Source organism: Oncorhynchus mykiss, chromosome 11 (genome assembly GCF_057628025.1).
Source record: "Oncorhynchus mykiss isolate SJ-2025 chromosome 11, ASM5762802v1, whole genome shotgun sequence".
Classification (NCBI taxonomy): domain Eukaryota; kingdom Metazoa; phylum Chordata; class Actinopteri; order Salmoniformes; family Salmonidae; genus Oncorhynchus; species Oncorhynchus mykiss.
The window spans coordinates 49,306,563-49,327,303 of record NC_143032.1 but is presented as its reverse complement, the minus strand read 5'-3'; the positions used below and the strand labels follow the sequence as shown (position 1 = coordinate 49,327,303).

At 42.6% G+C, this 20,741-nt stretch overlaps 1 protein-coding gene across 5 annotated transcripts in view; it reads right to left on the bottom strand.

Annotated features, from left to right (window-relative positions):
* LOC110535786 (uncharacterized) overlaps positions 1-20,741 on the bottom strand; it is a 74,743-nt gene that overhangs the window by 28,408 nt on the left and 25,594 nt on the right. For all 5 annotated transcript variants that reach the window (XM_036935599.2, XM_021621046.3, XM_021621047.3 and 2 more), the window contains exons 2-6: positions 8,241-8,345; positions 7,758-7,960; positions 7,379-7,542; positions 5,968-6,120; positions 4,862-4,956 (exon numbers count right to left, since the gene is read on the bottom strand). In XM_036935599.2, the coding sequence (XP_036791494.2) occupies positions 4,862-4,956; positions 5,968-6,120; positions 7,379-7,542; positions 7,758-7,780 (435 nt within the window). In that variant the 5' untranslated portion in view covers positions 7,781-7,960; positions 8,241-8,345. The remainder of the gene's footprint in view (positions 1-4,861; positions 4,957-5,967; positions 6,121-7,378; positions 7,543-7,757; positions 7,961-8,240; positions 8,346-20,741) is intronic.

The following is a 20,741-nucleotide window of genomic DNA, read 5'->3' as shown; positions in this document are numbered from 1 at the left end:
GAGAGAAGGAGAGGGAGGAAGAGAGAGAGGCCTACTCTTCAATCTTAGTCCCTGGGAGGGCCGCCCTGCACCTGCTATCCCTCATCCCATCTCATCAGAAAGGCATTTAGAGCTCCGTGACTGCAGGCCCATAATTAGCACGGATAATTATTTGCAAGGGGTGCTGGGTAAAACTGGCCTGGCATAAACAAACAGGAGGGTTCGGAGACGGATGACAAACAACATTAACATACCCTCTAACCCAGTCAAACACAATGATGATACACAGGAACACAAACACAAAACACTGACATAAAATACCCAACTACAAACATAGCACACAATCTTTGCACCCAGCTGAAATGGCAGGTAAAACCACGACAAAAGAAATGTCTAACTCACATTCAAACAAACTGGCATGTCTACACAAACACACACACTCTCTCTCTCTCATGAATATGGTAACGTCTCTATGCACGTGGCTGCAGGCTTCTATCTCTCCTACAGTTCATCAACTCCCCAGCACGCCGACGCCAACCAACGCTTCATCTGCCGCGGCTAATTACCGGGCTTGCCGTTAGCTTAGCAGAAAACACCAAGACCCTGCATCTCCTAATATTTGTCAGCCTTCCATTTGTTCTGTTTAGGCATATTCTTTTAGAATGTTAACCAATGAAAAATAAACACGTTGACAATGAAAAACTATGTGGCATGTATTAGCTTGTATTAAAATTCTAAGGCAGATTACATACAGTCAGGTCCAAAATTATTGCCACCCTTGATAAAAATGATATAAAAAGACTATGAAATAAATCATTCAAATACTGAGCTATACTGTATGCTCAAAAAATGGGAATTTATATTATTTTATACTAATATAAATTGCTCAGAGAGAGAGATTGTGTTGATAAATAATATGATTTATTTTTTAAGATGGGGTGACAATAATTATGAAACCTGTTTTCAATCCTCTGGCACCCTCACCTTGCGAGGATACCGTCACTGAGCCTCTTTCCAGATTGTAGACATATTTTGGTCTAAGCTTATCGACTTGCCTTCTTCAATTCAAACCACAGGTGTAGATGGCGAATGCAAAATGTTGATTTTGTGGTCAATTAACTATTTCTTTGTGGATGTTGATGTGTGCATGGGGATATGTCTTGTAGATCTGGAGACTTGGTGAACCTAAGATACAACCAAGTTCTGTAATTCTCCAACTTTGGCCTTTGGCTTTTTCTTTGCCTCCCGAACTATCTTCCTCACTGTGCATGGGGACAAGATACACTTGCGTCCAATACCAGGCAAGTTTACCACTGTTCTAGCGGTTTTAAACGTCTTAGGTGTTGCCCTAATAGTGGTAAGTGGTATATATTCTTCTTCTTTTTTTTTAACCCATTGTCTTATCAAGGTCAACAACCATGTCTATTTTCGTTTGCGAGCTCTTTGGCTTTTCCCATGGAGATGGATGACAAAGGGATTTTACAGGTGTGTTACCTCCTTTTTATACCCCAGTGAAACAGGAAGCCATGGAAGGCCACTATGCAGTTCCTTAAACTGAGATTAAAAAGTAGAATATTACTGCAGATTCTTTTACTTTATTTACAAGAATCTTTTGACTCCGTCCTATCTTTATGAGAAAAAAGATGACTTGTTAAACGAAATCTCTTTCTCTGAACAATTGTATTTCTCTACATACAATATAGCTCTATATTTGGTTTCTTTTATATAACTTCTCTCAAAGTAAGAAAAACGTTAAGATTGGTTTCAAATGCCATAAAATGTGCCTTTAAGTCAGGGGTATAAAACCAGGGGTCAGTGAAAATATTGTAAATAAAATTATAATAATAATAACTAAACACGTTTTTTTATATTTCTTGGCTAACCCCTGTTAAAAATAGTTAAACAGCTGCTCTTATCGAAAATGTGTTTGGAGTTACCTTTATAGTTAATAGGCTATGTTGTTATAAGTATAATGTGGGGAGGTAAACAATTATGAAAAACTATCTACCAAATCTATTATTTTTAAAAATGTTTGATTACTTCTCCTTGTCATTATCATTTACCTGATATGTATGATGGGGGTCCCTGGGTTGCCGGGTTGGCCTGGGAGGAGTCTCTGGTCAAGAAAAGGTTGAAGACCCCTGCTTTAAGTATTACTTGTAGGATAATGGAAGCTGGTTTTGTTTTGATATTTGCGTAAGGAAAGAACGTTTAGGAACGTTCTACTGTACAAAACTTGGAACTTGGTTAAACTGGATTAAACGAGTATAAGTTACCGAAATGTAACTTATACAAGTAACTTCATTACTACAGAAGAGAAAGTGGAAAAGAGAGAGAGAGAGTGATCCAGATGGCTCAATCACCCTGAAGAGTGGGAGAAATCGCTATTTGTTTTTCCACCAAAGAAGATTAGCAACAAGTCAATTTGCTAAATAATAAATAAATGCTCCCATTTTGGTAAATGGGTTTTTGTGAAAGTTAGAGGCACTTAGGGCTGATTGCCTCGCTCTGCTTACACTGAGTCAGAGAAGCACAGAGACTACATTCACAGAGACTACATTCACAGAGACGAACATACAGTCACGGCAATACCTAGAAACACAGACACAGTCGGTACCACTTTCCTTGGATAGTCCCAAATAGATGGTTTGTAAATGTTCAGTAGATGGTCAACTAACTGAACAACATCTTAATGAACTATCCACTAGCCCTAACTCTACCCTAACTCTACCCTAACTTAACCTTAACCCCAACCTTAACCCCAACCTTAACCGCAACCTTAACTCTAACCCCTGTAACTCCTAACCTAACCCTAGACAGCTGCTGCACGTCAACAGAGTCGCCCTCATTGATAGTTGGTTGATAGTTGGTTGATAGTTTGAGCATCTGTAGATCATCTATAGGGGACTATCCAAATAAAGTGTGACCTACACGGATCCATTGGTGCAGTGCTACAGACAGGGACACAGACACAGAGACAGGTGTACAGATGTCTGAATGATAATAATGTATTGCTGATGTAGACCCACCAGAGGCAGAGACAGTGGATTGGAACGGTCTTCCTTATGGATTGATATCCGTCTCGCTAAGCCCTACTTCCTCACTCTCTTCTATTCAACACTGTCGCACGACATACAGGCAGACTGATGTATATTTGTCCATGTATCTATCCACATAAGTACTTATACCCAACACACTCTGGGGCTTACTCTTGTGCTAACAAGACAATCAGCGCTACAAATCGCTTCCACAGCACTGGTAAAAATCCCCAATCCCTCTCTCTTTACCCACCCACCCAACCACACACATGCACAAAGATAAACACACACACTAAAGAACAGGCACACACACACACACACACACACACACACTCCATTATGGGCTAATTGAATCTAATTTATTTAGTTTTTGAAACGCATTTAAGGCAAACCTAAATGATGTGCTTAGCGTTTTGTTCTTCTCAAACACAATTAAAAAATAATATATAAATATATACATACTGCAAATGACATGCATATAACGGATTCATTTGGAGCCCTCGCAGGTCATTAGTAACCCACCATGACGCTGCTGAGTCGCGCGTCCGCTGGCTCCACCGCCGCCCCTGGCCATTTATTCTATATTAAGTCCCTAATGGGCCCTCTCCTTGGGCTGGTAAAATATGCACAGAAGTCCAGCGCACAAAGCCATTCAAATGAACGGTTATTTATTCGCTAAACGAGGATATGATGTTTAATGTTCCTTAGACGTAGGTAGTTCCGGGGGAGGCAGAGCTACCCCTACAGCTATAGACATCATTTATTTTACACATACCCTAATATCGCACGCCAGGCAGCAGGGGAGAAAAATGGCTTTGGAAAAGAAAAAGATATAAAGAAATAATAAATGAATTGGAGAGACACATTAGAAGTTGCAGTGGAGAGAGAGCAGGGAGGGATACAAAAGCACAAACACGCGGGTGTCTGGAAGCACCCTCTATGTGAGAGAGAGAGAGAGAGAGAGAGAGAGAGAGAGAGAGAGAGAGAGACAGAGAGAGAGAGAGACAGAGAGAGAGACAGAGAGAGAGAGGGGGGGGGGAGACGGAGAGAGAGAGAGAGAGAGGGAGGGAGAGAGAGACACAGAGAGAGAGGGGGAGGGAGAGAGAGACACAGAGAGAGAGAGAGAGAGACAGAGAGAGAGACAGAGAGAGAGACAGACAGAGAGATCGACAGAGAAACAGAGCAACAGAGAGATCGAGTGAGAGAGAGAGAGGGAGGGAGGGAGGGAGGGAGGGAGGGAGGGAGGGAGGGAGGGAGGGAGGGAGGGAGGGAGGGAGGGAGGGAGGGAGGGAGCGAGCGAGCGAGCGAGAGAGAGAGAGAGAGAGATAGAGAAGGTCTCAAGCCAAGCTCCCTTGTGGCTTTTAGTTTCCACAGTAAGAAGTGGAAGTGGTTTAGACAGGTAGGGGTTTAAAATGCAGAGCCCAGTGTGGTGCACCTGGCTGTGACACACGTATTTAGGCTCCTATTTCCATAACATCTCAATGCAAAAGAACACAGAGGGTCCCATAAAAGCGCAAAAGTCTGTGTCATTAAAAGTTGCCATAAAAAGTTTAGGATTAAGTCAAATGGGGAAAGAAATACTGAAATGCTCTACCTGACACCAAATGAAAGTTTAGTCTTCTTTGTTGTGTCATCACTTCTATTTTAAAAGCACTATAGCTACAACTTTTTGCTTCGGACTCCTTCGACTTGCCAGCCAAGTTGGATTAGAGCATTGTTTGCATTACATTTTATTACACAATTTTACTGTAAACACACAATAACTATATCAGGCTAACCAAATGGTAAAATGGGTTTGTTTTCCTTTTCTAGTTTTTTTTTTTGCTAATGACCTTTGATCTTACCTCCAGATCTACTGGCACCGTGGTGAAAGACATGGTCAGCTCCCCATCAGAGAACTCCTTCAGCTCCTTCAGAAACATCTGCTCTATGTCCAAACCTGTCACACACACGCACGCACGCACACACAATGTATAGATTGCAAGGTTTGGGGTCAATTCCACAAATTCCAACAAATGTCTGCTCCCTGTAATACCACTAATTCAATTCAATTACCGATATTCTCCTGCAACGAGGACACACACTTTTCACCAATGGGAGTACACGTTTGGAAGAGGTAAATAGTAATTGAAGCCTCCTAATATTAATTAGAAATAGACTGTACTTGTAATGTCACTGTTAAAGCACAGGCAGTCCAGTTATACTGTAGATACAAATATATCGATACAAATGTTAAATTATTTTTTAAAACCAGAGTGTATAAAACATCCTAACATTGAATAGCACCCCCTTTTGCCCTCAATTTTGCCAGGGCATGGACTCTACAAGGTGTTGAAAGCGTTCCACAGGGATACTGGCCCATGTTGACTCCAATGCTTCCCACAGTTGTGTCAAGTTGGCTGGATGTCCTTTGGGTGGTGGACCATTCTTGATACCCAAGAGAAACTGTTGAGCGTGAAAAACCCAGCAGCATTGCAGTTCTTGACACACTCAAACCGGTGTGCCTGGCATCTACTACCATACCCCGTTCAAAGGTACTTAAATCTTTTGTCTTGCCCATTCACCCTCTGAACGGTACACATACACAATCCATGACAGTTGACTCAAGGCTTAAAAATCCTTTAACCTGTCTCCTCCCCTTCATCTACACAGATTGAAGTGGATTTAACAAGTGACATCAATAAGGGATCATAGCTTTCACCTGGATTCACCTGGTCAGTCTGTCATGGAAAGAGCAGGTTTTTGTACACTCAGTGTATACAAAGTACATGTCATTGAATTCAAGTTTATTCAATTCTGAATTCCAACTATATCTTTTACAATTTCCCAAACAGCCTAACTCCAATTCAAGTCCAATTTCATTGCCCTAATTAAATTGTCCACTTCATGAGTTACATCGCTGCAGGCAGGCAGGCAGACAGACACAATCCAGCCAGCTGCAAACACACACCTTGAAACTGGGCCTCGCCAGCGTTAGGACCGGTTGTGACATCATAGGGGGAGATGCTGCTTCTCTCTTCCAATGCCCTCAGCAGCTCCTCCAGGTCCACCGAGCAGTGGCCAACTTGGATCCACATCACCTCTGACTGTAGCCGCAGGGCCTCTGAGAAAACACACACAGGCTGCATCAAAAACAAACCGATAGTCAGTCATTGGTGTTATATTAGACCATGTCGTCCTATTATGTTTGTAAATGGCACTGAAACCACCCAGGGGAGAAATGTACAGGCCGCAAATATCTCAGGGACACTGCATCAAGACCATCATATCATACAGAGGTACTCTCACAAAGTGGTGTCAGTGACATCAGTTCAACTCATCCCACTCAGGAGCTGTTGGGTGGTGCTGTGCTCCGTAAAACACAGCACACTTGACTGTATGTGAATGGACAAAGCCGTCGGTGACCACACGCCGTTCATTCCTATGTGACGACTCAACGGCACAGTTGAAGCTCGGGAAGTCGGTTTCAGCTTGCTAAGATGGCGTCAAATGCGGGGGATACCTCAAGACATTACATGCGTAGTTTGAGCCACTCGGGGGAAGTGACGTTGCAGATTAGCTCAGTGCTGCCTCTTCTTGAAGGCTGACCGGGATACTGCAGGCTGCCAGTAGCAGCGAAATTATCCTAATGACCTTTTTCTGTGTGCAATTTCAAAATAAATGGTTCAAGGACATACATTTGGTGTAATCGAAGCAATTATTGGTACCATGATTGTCTCCTAATGTTTTATTTATTTACACAAATATTGCCCTAGAAGATTGGCATTTTACCTTTCACCATAATTGGGATATCCTGCTTTCTGAAAACAACAGCCTGCAGTACCCCGGTCTGCCTTGAAATTCATGGCTTCAATGATAGGGGGCAGTTGTTCTCTCCTCCACAGAACACATACACACACACACACACACACACACACAATCCGGTAAATCACAGCTAAGACATAGGGATACGCAATGGAGAACAACAAGATTGCTTGCTTGGTTGCTTGTTTTACTGATTTATTGGCAGGGGAAGAACACACACACACACACACCATGCACTCATGCATGCACACACGCACACACCTGCCATGTCAGAGGTAGTGAATCATAACGGTGTGTTTAAAGTGTCAAATACAACAAACCCAGCAACCCAGAGGGGTTGAAAGAAACACACACAGGCAGACGCACATGTACACATTCTGACACTCTTTCTTCTATTCTCTTTCTGTCTAGATGTCATGACTTGTTACTCTTTATTCCCCTCCCTCGGCCATGCACATACCCTCTCTCCTGGTGGGTGTTAACCGAGTCATATCGGGGTTCTTTGTGTGTGTCCTGCGTCGGCCCATTACCCCCAGGGGGGCGCCATCGGCCCTCACCTCCTAAGAGCTCCCCCAGCGGTGCACAGATCGGCTCCACTGCCTCTTGAAGAATCTCCCTGGCGACCACCATCGCCATGGACAACACCCCCTCCTCTCCTGCCCGTTGCTTGTGGTGATGGACCACTCGGAGGATGCTGGACTCCAGAGCTTCATAGTCGGAGCTGGATCAGACAGGGGGAGGGGATCATTACACTACATCTGCACAAAGCCCTCAGGGCCTGTCTGAAACAATAAACACACATTTTCATAATATACCATCTAACACACACATCAGACAATACAGACACCCAAATGTACAAACACACGCAAAATATCACCCACATGATTTATCCCATCAATTCTGTGTGTGTGCGCATATGTGGGTGTGTGCATGTACCTGTCGAGCACATCGTCCCTCATCAAAGTGAGGGAGAGTTTTCCTCTGTGGTGGAGCTGCAGTAGTTTGATGTCGTCTCTCCACAGCAGAGCAGACTCACACACCCTAACCCTCTTAAGGTACCGCACTGTCTCCCCTGGCAACCCCACGTCACATTTCTGACCACACAGGACCGGGACATACACACAATCTGATCGCTCCTCCTGAGAGAGAGACACACACACACACACACACACACACACACACACACACACACACACACACACACACACACACACACACACACACACACACACACACACACACACACACATACACAGAAAGTACAAATACAAGACACAAAAATAAACGTAAACTCAACTTCCAACACATAAACAAGTACACAAAGGCTACAATACAGACACATGCAAACACACACACACACACACACACAATTCACATACATAAATACCATGCACACGTGAACATGTCCCCACACATTACCTGGTTGAGGAAATAGGCGTAACAAAGTGTTGAAGCCACAGAATCTACATCTGGGTCCACCCCTCCTAGGACAGCATGGACTTTAGGAAAGTCAGGTCCTGATGCCTGGAACAAACAAAAAGACAAGCACACATACAGAAGAGGTTGACAAGATCACGCAGCATCAGAGTTATTGCATTGACAACGTTTACACTTCGGTTTGTTTTTCTGTTCTGTGGATTAGCAAGCATTTTAAAGTAGCTGTAGCATGACCTGAAATATGACCTATAATTAATTACAGTATGAGTGAAATCGTTTTCCTTCCAAAAAGTGGTAATTAAGTATGTTACAAATAAGCATTTCTGAGTTGGAATGGTTTTGGCATAAACACTCCTAGAAAAAAAATGGTTCTTTGTGGTTCTATATAGAAACGTTTGGTTCTTTGGGGTTCTATATAGAAACGTTTGGTTCTTTGGGGTTCTATATAAAAACGTTTGGTTCTTTGGATGAGATTAAATAACCCTTTACCCCAAAAAGTTGTATATATACACAGTGCTTTCAGAAAGTATTCATACCCCTTGACTTATTCCACATTTTGTTGTGTTAGACTGAATTTAAAAAATTAATTAGATAGATTTTTTTTTAAATCATCCAACTACACACAATACCACATAATGACAAAGTGAAAACATGTTTAGGACATTTTTGCAAATGTATTGAAAATTAAATACAGAAATATCTAATTTACATAAGTATTCACACCCCTGAGCCAAAACATGTATAATCCCCTTTGGCAGCGATTACAGCTGTGAGTCTTTCTGGGTAAGTCTCTAAGAGCTTTGCACACCTGGATTGTACAATATTTGCACATTATTTATTTTTTTATTCTTCAAGCTTTGTCAAGTTGGTTGTTGATCATTGCATAACAGCCATTGTCAAGTCTTGCCATAGATTTTTAAGCCAATTTAAGTCAAAACTGTAACTAGGCCACTCAGGATTGTCGTCTTGGTAAGCAACTCGTGTATATTTGGCCTTGTGTTTTAGGTTATTGTCCTGCTGAAAGGTGAATTTGTCTCCCAATTTGTCTGGTGAAAGCAGACTGAACCAGGTTTTCCTCTAGGATTTTGCCTGTGCTTAGCTCTGTTCTATTTTTTTTTATCCCCCCCCAAAAAACGAAGTGAGTCCTTGCCGATGACAAGCATCCCCATAACATGATGCAGCCACCACCATGCTTGAAAATATGAAGACTTCGTGATGTGTTGTCTTGGATATGCCCCAAATATAACGCTTTGTGTTCAGAACATAATGTTTATTTCATTGCCAAATGTTAATTTAGTGCCTTATTGCAAACAAGATGCATGTTTTGGAATATTTGTATTCTGTACAGGCTTCCTTCTTTTCATTCTGTCATTTATGTTATTATTGTGGAGTAACTACAATGTTGTTGATCCATCCTCAGTTTTCTCATGTCACAGGCATTCAACTCTGTAACTGTTTTAAAGTCACCATTGGCGTCATGGTGAAATCTCTAAGCAGTTTCCTTCCTCTCCATTAACTGAGTTAGGGGGAGGCCTGTATGTCTTTTAGTGACTGGGTGTATTGATACACCACCCAAAGTGTAATTAATAACTTCAACATGCTCAAAATGATATTAAATGTCTATAAAAAAAAGTGTTTACCCATCTACCAATTCTTTGCGAAGCACTGGAAAACCTCTCTGGTCATTGTGGTGAAATCTGTGTTTGAAATTCACTGCTCGACTGAGGGACCTTACAGTTATGTTACTTACCTACAGTGGGGAGAACAAGTATTTGATACACTGCCGATTTTGCATGTTTTCACACTTACAAAGCATGTAGAGGTCTGTAATTTTTTATCATAGGTACATTTCAACTGTGAGAGACGGAATCTAAAACAAAAATCCAGAAAATCACATTGTATGATTTTTAAGTAATTAATTTGCGTTTTATTGCATGAAATAAGTATTTGATCACCTACCAACCAGTAAGACGGGCCTGGACATGCGCTGGCTTGAGCAGGGGGACCTTGCGTGCGCTGCAGGATTTTAATCCATGACGGCGTAGTGTGTTACTAATGGTTTTCTTTGAGACTGTGGTCCCAGCTCTCTTCAGGTCATTGACCAGGTCCTGCCGTGTAGTTCTGGCCTGATCCCTCACCTTCCTCATGATCATTGATGCCCCACGAGGTGAGATCTTGCATGGAGTCCCAGAACGAGGGTGATTGACCGTCATCTTGAACTTCTTCCATTTTCTAATAATTGAGCCAACAGTTGTTGCCTTCTCACCAAGCTGCTTGCCTACTGTCCTGTAGCCCATCCCAGCCTTGTGCAGGTCTACAATTTTATCCCTGATGTCCTAACACAGCATTCTGGTCTTGGCCATTGTGGAAAGGTTGGAGTCTGTTTGATTGAGTGTGTGGGCAGGTGTCTTTTATACAGGTAACGAATGTAATAGTTAATACAGGTAATGAGTGGAGAACAGGAGGGATTCTTAAAGAAAAACTAACAGGTCTGTGAGAGCCGGAATTCTTACTGGTTGGTAGGTGATCAAATACTTATGTCATGCAATAAAATGCTAATTAATTACTTAAAAATCATTCAATGTGATTTTCTGGATTTTTGTTTTAGATTCCGTCTCTCACAGTTGAAATGTACCTACGATAAAAAAATTACAGACCTCTACATGCTTTGTAAGTGTGAAAACATGCAAAATCGGCAGTGTATCAAATACTTGTTCTCCCCACTGTATGTGTGGGGCACAGAGATTAGGTAGTCATTAAAAAATTATGTTGAACACTATTATTGCACACAGAGTAAGTCCATTCAACTTATTATGTGACTTGTTAAGCACATTTCTACTCCTGAACTTATTTAATATTGCCATAACAAAGGGGTTGAATATTTAATGACAAATGACATTTCAGCTTTTAATTTTTAATAAAATGTCTAAACATTTCTAAAAACATAGTTCTACTTTGACATTGTGGGGTATTGTGTGTAGGCCAGTGACACAAAATATAAATGTAATCCATTTTAAAATCAGGGGCATGATTTTACACAAAAATGGCTAGCTGACATCCAACACCGTTAGCTCACTACAGCAAGGGGAAGATCGAATTTATATTTTGAAACATTGTGTCGAGGTCTGAATGGCAAACTACAAGGTTCAAACAAACTTGTGCTGTTGCAAACTAAATACTATCAAGAAGCAAGAGAAAATAATGTTTAATAAAAGCATACTCTCTTAGATAAAGGGTTCTATATTGACTTTTTTGGTCAATTCAAAATGTAACTGCCATTCTGACTCAAAAAACAACTGCCAATTCATTCCAGAATGACAAGTAGCCTACCAATAAGCACGTTATTTTCAATGTATTAAAGTAAGCAAAGTTGATTATTTAATTGAAATATATAAAGCCAAAGTCATATGATATAAACTATAGGCTAGATAAATAACGATGAAACATTATTAGAAATTGAGCACATTTGTTAGCTAGCTACCTAGATAACTCAGCTAGCTAAATATAAAAAGTTAGATTACTTTAATTCACCACTTTATAAGCCAGCTAACTCTTTTAAATAAACATTCTTTTTTTATTATGGGATATTCCAAATAGAGCTACAGACGCAGCCTGACATTGGCATTATAAGCCAATTGTTGGTTTTATGTCAGTATTTCAGTGTGGAGTCAATTTAGGGGACAAGCCTGTTTCATGAAGCCATAGAAGACTGTGGCTGACAGAGGGGGAATATATAAATTACTTATTATAAATGAAATATAATAAGCATTAACAAACTGTGTTTTGCTCAGTTTGGCAGTAACCCAGAACTAACAGAGGATCTCTCTAGCGGTTGCTGCTGACAACAACTGCATGTCAGTTGTTCTTCTACATCATAGTAATTCTATGTCTGCATCACATTTTGTCTTCATTGTGGCAGATTAACTCATGCTTATTTCTGAAGATTAACTCATGCTTATTTCTGAAGATTAACTCATGCTTATTTCTGAAGATTAACTCATGTTTTTGCTCCTTCTCATTCTCTGGAACCAGTCAAACACGTAGCCCAACGGCTAAGGAGGGACGTGTGGCAGGAGCTGGACGTGTGGCGGGAGTTGGACCTGCGGCCGAAGGGTGGCCGGTTCAAATCCCAGGTGGCCGCTTGAAAAACAAAAATGGGTAGAAGTGATCTGACAACAGTAGGGCTGCTGGGTTCACACCTGCAAACAATTCCCCTACAGTTGGGTCCTTGAACAAGGCTCTTCACCCCACAATGTGCTCACCATCCAGGGTTGCTGCATGCAGTTTGAACCTGTGACCGTCTCAACTGTATGTTTGGGGGTGTTGAGAACTGAGCAAAAGACACATTTTTGTTGTTCACTGTAACTAATGGACAAAGTACAGTATATTGATAATGGGATCCAAGTCGTGTAATTTCACTTTCTGTGAGAAAACAAGCAATGTGTAGTGTAGAGAATCATTGTACCATCTAAACCACTGTGAAATAACTTTTCAATAACCAAAAATATTGTATTTTCAGCTTGTTTGAAGCAGTAAAGTAAAAGTGATAGTGTGGAATTCTGAGCATTCCTGAATGTGGGCATTTCTGCATCTGCAGGAACCCCCCCCCCCCCCCCCCTCAAATCAATATTCATGCTACTGTGACACTTTTGAATGTGGGTCTAAAGGGAAATAAAAACAATATCTGAGTTTTTTTCTCACGCCTGCCAAACACCTGCCCTCACTGTCGTTAATGGAACTGTGGGAAAATATTTCCCGACAGGCTGGGGCCCAGGACACTGTCTACCGGTCGCCTCCTGCTAGCACAGCAGGAAGGAGGCTGGGGCGACACCGTGCGCTAACTAGCTAGCTTAATCTTTAGCGACACCGTGTGCTCGCTTGCTATTTAGCTAGCAAGCACACACTGTCTCCCCCACCTCCTGCCTGCTATGTACTGGAGAAAACTGTGTCCAACAGGTGGGGACGAAGCACACCGTCTCCCAGTCTCCCCACGTCCGCTAGTAAAGCAGGCGGGAGGTTGGGGCGACACCATGTGCTAACTAAAATCAATACAAAAATGAACGTCCCTTTCTCAGGACCCTGTCTTTCAAAGATAATTTGTAAAAATCTAAATAACTACACAGATCCTCATTGTAAAGGGTTTAAACACCCTTTCCGTGCTTAATTCCGTGAATGAATCAACATGCACCTGTGGAACGGTCGTTAAGACACTAACAGCTTACAGACGGCAGGCAATTAAGGTCACAGTTATGAAAACTTAGGACAATAAAGGGTCCTTTCTACTGACTCTGAAAAACACCAAAAGAAAGATGCCCAGGGTCCCTGCTCATCTGCGTAAACATGCCTTAGGCATGCTGCAAGGAGGCATGAGGACTGTAGATGTGGCCAGGGCAATAAATTGCAATGTCCGTACTATGAGACACCTAAGACAGCTCTACAGGGAAACAGGACGGACAGCTGATCATCCTCGCAGTGGCAGACCATGTGTAACACCTGCACAGGATCGGTACATCCGAACATCACACCTGCGGGACAGGTACAGGATGGCAACAACAACAGCCTGAGTTACACCAGGACTGCACAATCCCTCCATCAGTGCTCAGACTGTTCGCAATAGGCTGAGAGAGGCTGGACTGAGGGCTTGTAGGCCTGTTGTAAGGCAGGTCCTCACCAGACATCACCGGCAACAACGTCGCCTATGGGCACAAACCCACCGTCGCTGAACCAGACAGGACTGGCAAAAAGTGCTCTTCACTGACGAGTCACAGTTTTGTCTCACCAGGGGTAATGGTCGGATTCACGTTTATCGTCAAAGGAATGAGCATTACACCGAGGCCTGTACTCTGGAGCGTAATCGATTTGCAGGTGGGGCGGTGTGTCACAGCACCATCGGACTGAGCTTGTTGTCATTGCAGGCAATCTCAAACCTGTGATTTCCTGCAAGACAGGAATGCAGTGTTCTGCCATTACCAGCGAAGAGCCCGGATCTCAATCCCATTGAGCACGTCTGGGACGTGTTGGATCGAAGGGTGAGGGCTAGGGCCATTCCCTCCAGAAATGTCCAGTAACTTGCAGGTGCCTTGGTGGAAGAGTGGAGTAACATCTCACAACAAGAACTGGCAAATCTGGTGCATTCCATGAGGAGGAGATGCACTGCAGTACTTAATGCAGCTGGTGGCCACACCAGATACTGACTGTTACTTTTTACTTTATATACTGTATATATGTATATATATATTTTTTTAATCCATTATTTTACCAGGTAAGTTGACTGAGAACACATTCTCATTTACAGCAACGGCCTGGGGAATAGTTACAGGGGAGAGGAGGGGGATGAATGAGACAATTGTAAGCTGGGGATGATTTGGTAGCCATGCTGGTTTGAGTGCCAGATTGGGAATTTAGCCAGGACACTGGGGTTAACACCCCTACTCTTACGATAAGTGCCATGGGATCTTTAATGACCTCAGAGTCGGGACACCCGTTTGACGTCCCATCCGAAAGACGGCACCCTACACAGGGCAGTGTACCCAATCACTACCCTGGGGAATTGGGATATTTTTTAGACCAGAGGAAAGAGTGCCTCCTACTGGCCCTCCAACACCACTTCCAGGAGCATCTCGTCTCCCGCCCAGGGACTGACCAGGACCAACCCTGCTTAGCTTCAGAAGAAAGCCAGCAGTGGTATGCAGGGTGGTATGCTCCTGGCATACCATATTTTGACCCCCCTTTGTTCAGGGACACATTATTCCATTTATGTTAGTCACGTGTCTGTGGAACTGATTCAGTTTATGTCTCAGTTGTTGAATCTTATGTTCATACAAATATTTACACATGTTAAGTTTGCTGAAAATAAACGCAGTTGACTGAGAGGACGTTTCTTTTTTTGCTGAGTTTAGCTAGTGACACGGTGTACTAGCTTGCTAGTTAGCTAGCTAGTACACAGTGTTGCTCCTGCCTCCCGCCTGCTGTGTACCGGAGTCTTCCTTAGGACTAGCTGGCTAAGGTAGCACACAGTGTCCTTCGCTCCCACTTGCCGAACACCTGCCCTCGCTGTCATTAACAGAACTGCGGGAAAACAATGCCTGACAGGCGGGGGGGCAAAGGACACACTACCGCTGTGTACTAGCTATAGCTAGCTACACTTCTCTTTGGCAGCTGGAAATGAACAGATGGGAATGATTAGTACCATTAAAGGTAGAATATTGAACAAAAAGTCATTGTTGGCGCTTGTTGATTGATGAAATGTTTTAATAATCAGGCCGATGTGGAGTCTGCTTACCAGACTTTTCTCACATCTTTCAATTCTGTATTTCGCCACTGCTTTCCCTTAGTTAAATCACACAGGAGAGCAGCACATGGGTTCTGGAAACCTTGGTTTAGTTGTGGCCTCCCAAGTGGCGCAGCGGTTTAAGGCACTGCAGTGCTTGAGGCATCACTACAGACAAGGGTTCGATCCAAAGCTGTGTCACAACCGACCGGGAGTCCAATAGGGCGGCACACAATTGGCCCATCCGGGTCAGGGAAGGGTTTGGCCGGGGGGGGGGGGTATACTTGGTTCATCGAGCTGGAATGGTCTTTCCTCCAACACATTGGTGCAGCGGGCAGGTGTTAAGAAGCGTGGTTTGGCGGGTCAATTTTCGGAGGACGAATGACTCGACCTTTGCCTCTTCCGAGTCCGTTGGGGAGTTGCAGTGATGAGACAAGATTGTCATTGGGGATTAAAAAAGTCACAAATCTGTGATCCTGATGTTATTTCATTGTGAATGTGGGTTCCTCTCTTGTCAAAGAAAATAGAGAAAACTGACAGAAATCCCTTGGATTACATCCCTTCTCTGCTTCAGTTTGAGGTAATTGGTAACTTAAAGATATCAGCAGCAGGCCATGATGAAATCGGTGCCTCTTTGGTGAAATCAGTGTCTTCCTCATTACTGAGCCTCTAACGTATATCTTCACCAAATCATTGTTACTAAAGAGTTTAAAATGGCCAATGTTATCCTCCTCTATAGAGAATGTTGAAACATTTAAATCAACACTGTATTCTATGTGAGCACCGTAAAAACTACTCCACAGATATGGTTCTTTAGCAACAATGAATCCGCTCTTGTCATCTTTTTAGATTTGTCCAAGGCGTTTGACACGGTTGATCATAAAATATGACTTTCTAAATTGCATTATTACAGTTTTCATGATTATACATATAATTGCCTTTATAGTTATGATTGTGGTAGAGCTCAAAGTGTTTATGCAAATGGCCGTGCATCTACTAGGGACAAGATATCCTGTGGCTGCAGTTGGACCTTTGTTATTCACAATCTACATCCGTGACCTTCCTGTTGTGTCTTCTACCATACTTCCCATTCTCTTTGTTGATGATAACAATTTGATTTTATCACACAGAAATGCTGATTCACTAATTAATGAAGCCAACTCAGGTATGGCCACATTTTCTGAATGGTTCCAGATCATTTGCTAATCTTTAAATGTTAAACAATCCAACTGTATTGTATTCGTTAGTAATAAGACACATTGTTATAATAATAATACATTTTAAAAAAAGAGCGAGAATCTCAATTGGTGGGAATGAAATGGAACTGGTCACATCCACTAGATTCCTCTGAGTTCTAAGTGATGAAAAGTTGTCCTGGAAAGATCATATTACATTTGTCTCCAGCTATACTATAGCTTCATTTATCCATATCTCATTTACTGTGATATTGTCTGGACAAGATCATATGCCTCCTACCTACACAAATTACTCATCATAAAAATAAAAAAAATTGTAAGACTAGCCACCTCCTTTAAATACCTATTTACGACAATAATGTACGCCAATTATGCCACTTTAATCTACAAATACTCATACCTGCCAGACAGTTTACCTAAATCCTTCAATTGATTCTTCCAGATGAATTCAGATATCCATCTATATAACACAAGACACTGCGATAACCTTCACCCTCCCCACAGCCGCACCTCACATCGTCAATTCTCTATTAGATATAGAAGGTACTATACTCTGGAATTCCTATCTTCACATTGCCAAAACATCATCACCCCTCAATAACTTTAAGTGAAGACTGGGGGTCAGCCTTATGAACCAAACTACTCAGTTATCTCCTCCATATAGCATAACTCTCCCACACTCACATAAAAAATAAATATATATGTTTTTTTCGTGATTACTGATCAATTCATTTATACATTTGTAATTAGCAGGTTTTATTATCTGTTTTAACAAACCTTTTTTTTATTTGTGTACTTGTATATTGTATTGTGTGTTGTTTTTTTGTGGTGTGGTTTTCATATAAGGCCTTGGGCTTCCAACCACACCGTTTTTATTTTATTACATTTTTTATCTGTATTGATGTCTATCACTTTCTTTGGTGCAAATAAATATATTAATAAAATAAATAAATAAAATGTATTCTCTGTGGGATTTATCAGCGGTTGGCATCCAATGTTATGACGCATTACCGCAATCTAATGTACTGGAGCACCCCGGCCTCCCGCCTATGTACTGGAGTCATAGCTTAAAAATGGACCAATAAAAGTACAAATAGGGGTTCCTGCAAATGCAGGAATGCCCACATGCAGGAACGCCCCGAATTGCGGACTGCAGTTGCACCCTTCTCAGTAAAAGACGCAAAAACTAAACTGAAGAACGGGAAGCATAGAAATAGCGCACATAGAACATATCTACACTTCTTAGCCTATAATTTATATTTCTATGTGAATTAGGTCAGGTGGCCCAAGAAGTTACATAGTGAAGCTTTAACTTCTTATGCCACTGCAGCCTGTGACATGAAAGAAAGATAAGCTGTGAGAAGTGTTTTAGGCAGAGCAGAAATAGCTGATATCATCTAATCCCTAGAGCAGGTATGACTGTTGTTGGGGGTTACCCTGGGAGTCGGGTGTGGGGGTACACCAATGCCATGATTACTGTATGTGATAACCTTTGTATGCTTGAAATTTGCAATGATGGAAAAGTACTGGATAATGGAGATGTATTGCTTTAGTTCTCAGGCTGAGAACTGCCTGCACCTGCTGATAGTCACGCAGCCTCAAGGCCGAGATGTTCCGAAAGTAGCAAAGGGCCTGAGACTACACAGGTGTGGTCGATGGCTTATAGTAGAGTGAGAAACCACAGTCTAGACATGTTTTTCTTATCTTAGATACTTTGTCTCTAATCCAATGCAACAATGTTAAGGTATGATTGATGGTAGGTTGTCCACACCAACTACCATAAAGACAGTTGTCTCCTGTTTCGCAACACAGATCTTTACTGTAGACTACTGAGGTATTCTGTATGTGAATCTCTGTCTGCAATTGCATTTTATTACTAAAGAGTTTTATTCCAAGGTTCCTGTGTCATCTATCTGGAAGACTGATTGTTGAAGGAAACGTACATCACCCCATGCAAAGGACCACCCAACACTGCTGGAATGTAGTACTCAGACAAACATGCATAATGCAAAATATGATGTGTGGTGTGCGTGATCAGTGGTTTGTGTGTACTTGCATGTGTGTATCCTAGTCACTACTACCAGTACTACACCAGTGAGAATGAAGAGTACTACGTCATACACAGTTGTGATAGGATGGGATAGAAAGTATCTGGGGTGGTTGTTACATTGAGCTAGTCAGCATATTAAGGCAGTATTGGGTATACACGCCAACTGCAGTATACCGTGCCACACTGGCCTGCTGAAATCTCTCCTGGATACAACCACAGGTCCAATAGGGAAATTAGCAATGAATACCCATCCATATCTCAGTCTCATATTACCGTGCATGTCCATGATTAGAGTGGATGAGGAGGGGAGCAGGGGAGGGATGTGCACCGGGCAGGGATATCTGTTTGAGATGTTAATATCTGGTCTCATGTTTCTTAAAGTGGATGGATGGGGGAGGTGGGATAAAGGGGGGTGGTTGGGTTGGTCGATACTCTGATGGCTACGGGAGGAAGAGACGCATTAGTGGAGAAAGGAAAGCCACTCACTGTCTGTTCCACTGCAGCAGCAGCAGCAGCAGCAGCAGCACACAGACAACTAAACACACAGCCGGTACCGCTCTCTCATCTCCATTTCGCTGTGTGCTCCTCATCTAAAATTCACCCCATTCATCTCAAGGAGGCTCGGGGTGGACAGACGCAGTGCTGCTGCTTTTCTCTGCCTTGCTTAGCTCTTAATGCTTTCCCTCTCTCTTACCCTCCATTATCTCTGTCCTTCCATCATCTCCTCTCTTTCACCACCACTGTATTCTGTTTATGAACCCCTCCTACTCCTCCCTTCTATAGCTCAGCGGTAATATTGTGCCTCCTTCTCCAGTGACGTGGCTAATTTAGCAGGGCTGCCTGCCTATAAAGCCTTCCGTACTAAAGGCTAAAATGACTAACAGCTGACTGCTGCCTGGGCATCAGTGATTTACAGTGTGTCGTCACGAATAAAAGGAAAGCTTTTTAGAAAAATGTATACACACACACACACACACACACACGTACATATCAAAACACAGACACACATGCGCATTCCCCATGTGTGTAAGAAACAAAGGTCTGTGTGTTTCTGTCCACCACATTCACTGTCCAAGTCAAAGAGTGTCCAGGTCTAAATGTTTTAGGTCTACTATGGCAATACATCTCTGTATATATATGTACATCTCTGTATATGTCTCCAATCTCCACAAAGTGTGCAGACACTGGGCAGGGTTCTGCCATGGGGTGAAGGTCAGGGTGATCCACATTCCAAATCCCCTTGCCAAAGCCTAGATCAATGTGTTCCTCAAAAACATGTGTGCACTGTGTATGCATGCGTGCGTATGTGGATGTGTGTGTGTGTCCACTAAGCACATTGCCTTAGTGCCATGCCCGAGAGCGAGCAAGAAAGCGAGAGAGTGAAAGAGAAAGAGCCACAGACAGAAAGAGAAAGCGAGCGATTAAGGAAGATAGACCCAGTAAGCACTTATACAGGAAAGCCAATTAGAGGTATGGATGTTCTGGATGGTTGCCATGCAGGAGAAGATGAAAAAGGAGGAAGAGAGGCCATTCACACACTGCAGTGCTAAAGGGAAGGTGAAAAAAAGATGGCGAGAATGAGAGAGCGACAGAGGGGGGAGCAGTCCTCATGTCGATAAACATGTATTGTACAACACGGCATCTCCAACCAGGACACAACTAGCATCCTTATAGTCCAATTGCACGAGCACGAGCCTTGGCTTGTGCGAGCCGCCTGTTTCTGTAGCGCGAGACAGCTTGATGTACAAGTACACCCGCTGGACTGGACACTATAGTCCATTGCAGGGCCTTAACCTCAATCTGTCTCCTTAATGCGGCGTGCCAAGCAGAAACGCATTGGGTCCCATTTTTACAGTCTTCTTTGGTATGACTCGGGCCGACGATTGAATTCCCAACCTTCCAATCTCAGGGCGGACACTAACCACAAGGCGGCCACTGAGTTGGGCCTTATCGTCCAATTACTCTTT